We start from the raw sequence: 3,181 nt of genomic DNA, 5'->3' as shown, positions 1-3,181 counted from the left end.
GATCCCACATGCCGCAGAGCGGCTGGGCCCGTGAGCCACGGCCGCTGAGCCTGCGCGTCCGGAGCCTGTGCTCCGCAATGGGAGAGACCACAGCAGCGAGAGGCCCGCGTACTGCAAAAAAAAAAAAAAAAAAAAAAAAAAAATACGATGGTAAAATGTATGAGAGAATGTAAGTATAGATCAAGGTATGCTTGAGATTTTAAGTACTACTGTGTGTGTGTGTGTGTGTGTGTGTGTGTGTGTGTGTGTGTATCGGAGAGTATATGTCCTGGAGTCTACATGTCTTAAAAGAAGTGAATAATTGCCTTGGGGCAGAGATTGATATTCAACAATGGGAGAAGAAGCCGATATTAACTAATGACATCCGTAAAGTCATGTAAACTATAATGCAACAACCCGTGGAAAAATATACCCTATAAATTGTTCATCTGTAACAGGGGTATACTGTGTAATGAAAAGAGTGATTGGTGCCAATATGAAGAGCTGCCTGGAAAAGTTACGTAAATCATCAGAGATTGTCAGAGTAAATAAGATAGTCTCTTTCAGTAGAATGACTGTACATTCCAATATAGGAGACAATCTGGTTTATGCATGTTACCTGCCCTCTTCATAACAATTTTTTTCACTACAAAGGTGTCTTACTTTGAATGATAATTAGACAGTCACCTTATTTTTAGGAGTTCATAATGATGAGTGTTTGGAAGTCAGAATCACTCAAGTGACCCTAACCTTTATCACCCTCTGTCCTCAGGACCTGGGACTTGTGCCATCCTGGTCTGCCATGGTCATTTTCAACCTGAGCAGTTACAACCCAGGACCCTTCATTCTGGTGGGGATCCCAGGCCTGGAGCAAGCCCATGTGTGGATTGGGATTCCCTTCTGTATCATCTAGATTGTGGCCGTTGTGGGAAACTGCATCCTTCTCTACCTAATCTTGGTGGAGTGTAGCCTTCACGAACCTATGTTCTTCTTTCTCTCCATGCTGGCCATGACTGACCTCACCTTGTCCACAGTCGGTGTTCCTAAAACACTCAGTATATGTTGGCTTGAGGCTCAAGAGACCACATTCTCAGGGTGCCTTACACAAATATTCTTGCTCCACTACAACAAGATAGTGGATTGTCCTGGATTCAGCCATCCTGATAGCCATGGAGTTTGACCGCTACGTGGCCATCTGTTCTCCCTTGAGATGCACCACTATCTTGACCCCCAAGATCATCACCAAGATTGTTGTGGGCATCTCCTTTCATAGCTTCTGCATCATTCTGCCATTTGTGTTCTTACTCACACACCCTGCCTTTCTGCAGGACACGCATCATACCCCACACATACTGTGAGCACATAGGTGTTGCCCGGCTCGCCTGTGCTGACATTTCCATCAACATCTGGTATGGCTTTTGTGTTCCCATCATGACGGTCATCTCAGATGTGATCCTCATTACCATTTCTTTTTTTAAAAAATAAATTTATTTATTTTATTTTTGGCTGCGTTGGGTCTTTGTTGCTGCACATGGGCTTTCTCTAGCTGCAGCGAGTGGGGTCTACTCTTTGTTGTGGTTCGCAGGCTTCTCACTGTGGTGGCTTCTCTTGTTGCAGAGCACAGGGTCTAGGAGCCAGGGCTTCAGTAGTTGTGGCAGGTGGGCTCAGTAGTTGTGCCTCGCAGGCTCAGTAGTTGTGGCGCATAGGCTTAGTCGCTCCATGGCATGTGGGATCTTCCCGGGCCAGGGCTTGAACCCGTGTCCCCTGCATTGGCAGGCAGATTCTTAACCACTGTGCCACCAGGGAAGCCCTTCATTGCCGTTTCTTACTCATCCTCCGTGCAGTCTTCCACCTCCCCTCCCAAGAAGCCCACCAGAAGGCCCTTGACACCTGTAGTTCCCATGTCTGTATCATCCTTATGTTTTATACACCTGCCTTTTTCTCCATCCTTGAGCACTGCTTTGGACACAATGTCTCCTGCACTTTCCACATCATGTTTGCCAGTCTCTACATTGTTATCCCACCTGCACTCAATGCCATTGTTTATGGAGTGAATACCAAGCAGATCAGAGAGAAGGTCATACTTTTGTTTTCTACCAAGGGTACAGAATAATGTTCCACTGTGCAATGGAAAAACTAGGATAAATTTATAATGTATATTAATGCAGTAAGAATTTTTTAAAAAGCAAATGCTATTTAAAGCAAGACCTGTCTATAAGTGATTTTGTGTTTTATGAATACGACATGATTTATATGAGAGGGTTTTATCTATAAAACACACCTTGATGACCTGATTGCTTGTGGAATATGAAATTGCACAAGATATAATCAGGAAGAAGAAGGGGAAAACAGAGAGCTGAGTTACTCTAAATAGGAAAACCAATAAAAATTTGGAAATTGAGAGCTTCCCTGGTGGCGCAGTGGTTGAGAATCCGCCTGCCGATGCAGGGGACACGGGTTCGTGCCCCGGTCCGGGAAGATCCCACATGCCACGGAGCGGCTAGGCCCGTGAGCCATGGCCGCTGAGCCTGTGCGTCCGGAGCCTGTGCTCCGCAACGGGAGAGGCCACAGCAGTGAGAGGCCCACGTACCACAAAAAAAAAAAAAAAAAAAAAAAAAAAAATTTGGAAATTGAAATTTACAGTTATGGAGAGAGAAAAATGTGTTAAATGGGAGAGAGGCACTGAAGAAGAGAGACTAAAACTGAAAATATCAAAGAGAAATTTTTCATTTAGGGGATTAGTAGACGGATTTAGGACAATTCTAATTATTGTCTATGTTATGCGTCTGTAGTTCCCTTTAAATATCCCATCCCCAGACACAAAAAAACCTTTCAGTAGGAGTATCTGAGACTGTCCTCAATTCTTTTCATTCTATTTTCTTTATTCTGCTCTGAGGTAGTTTTTTCCACTATTTTATCTTCCAGGTCACTTATCAGTTCTTCTGCCTCAGTTATTCTGCTATTGATTGCCTCTAGAGAATTTTAAATTTCATTTATTGTGTTGTTCATCATTGTTTGCTTGCTCTTTAGTTCTTCCAGGTCCTTGTTAAATGTTTCTTGTATTTTTTCCCTTCTATTTCCAAGATTTTGGATCATCTTTACTAGCATTATTCTGAATTCTTTTTCAGGTAGACTGCCTATTTCCTCTTCATTTGTTTGGTCTGGTGGGTTTTTATTTTGCTCCTTCATCTGCTGCATATTT

At 43.4% G+C, this 3,181-nt stretch overlaps 1 protein-coding gene across 1 annotated transcript; it reads left to right on the top strand.

The window, feature by feature from the left end:
- Window positions 1-781: 781 nt before the first annotated feature.
- On the top strand, window positions 782-2,092 carry LOC112063601 (olfactory receptor 52H1-like). Its single transcript, XM_028501045.1, is given in 4 exon segments — window positions 782-1,117; window positions 1,119-1,292; window positions 1,294-1,448; window positions 1,801-2,092. Coding segments are annotated over 4 exon segments (957 nt in total).
- Window positions 2,093-3,181: the final 1,089 nt, after the last annotated feature.

Source organism: Physeter macrocephalus, chromosome 16 (genome assembly GCF_002837175.3).
Source record: "Physeter macrocephalus isolate SW-GA chromosome 16, ASM283717v5, whole genome shotgun sequence".
Classification (NCBI taxonomy): Eukaryota; Metazoa; Chordata; class Mammalia; order Artiodactyla; family Physeteridae; genus Physeter; species Physeter macrocephalus.
This window is presented reverse-complemented; position numbering and strand designations above follow the sequence as displayed.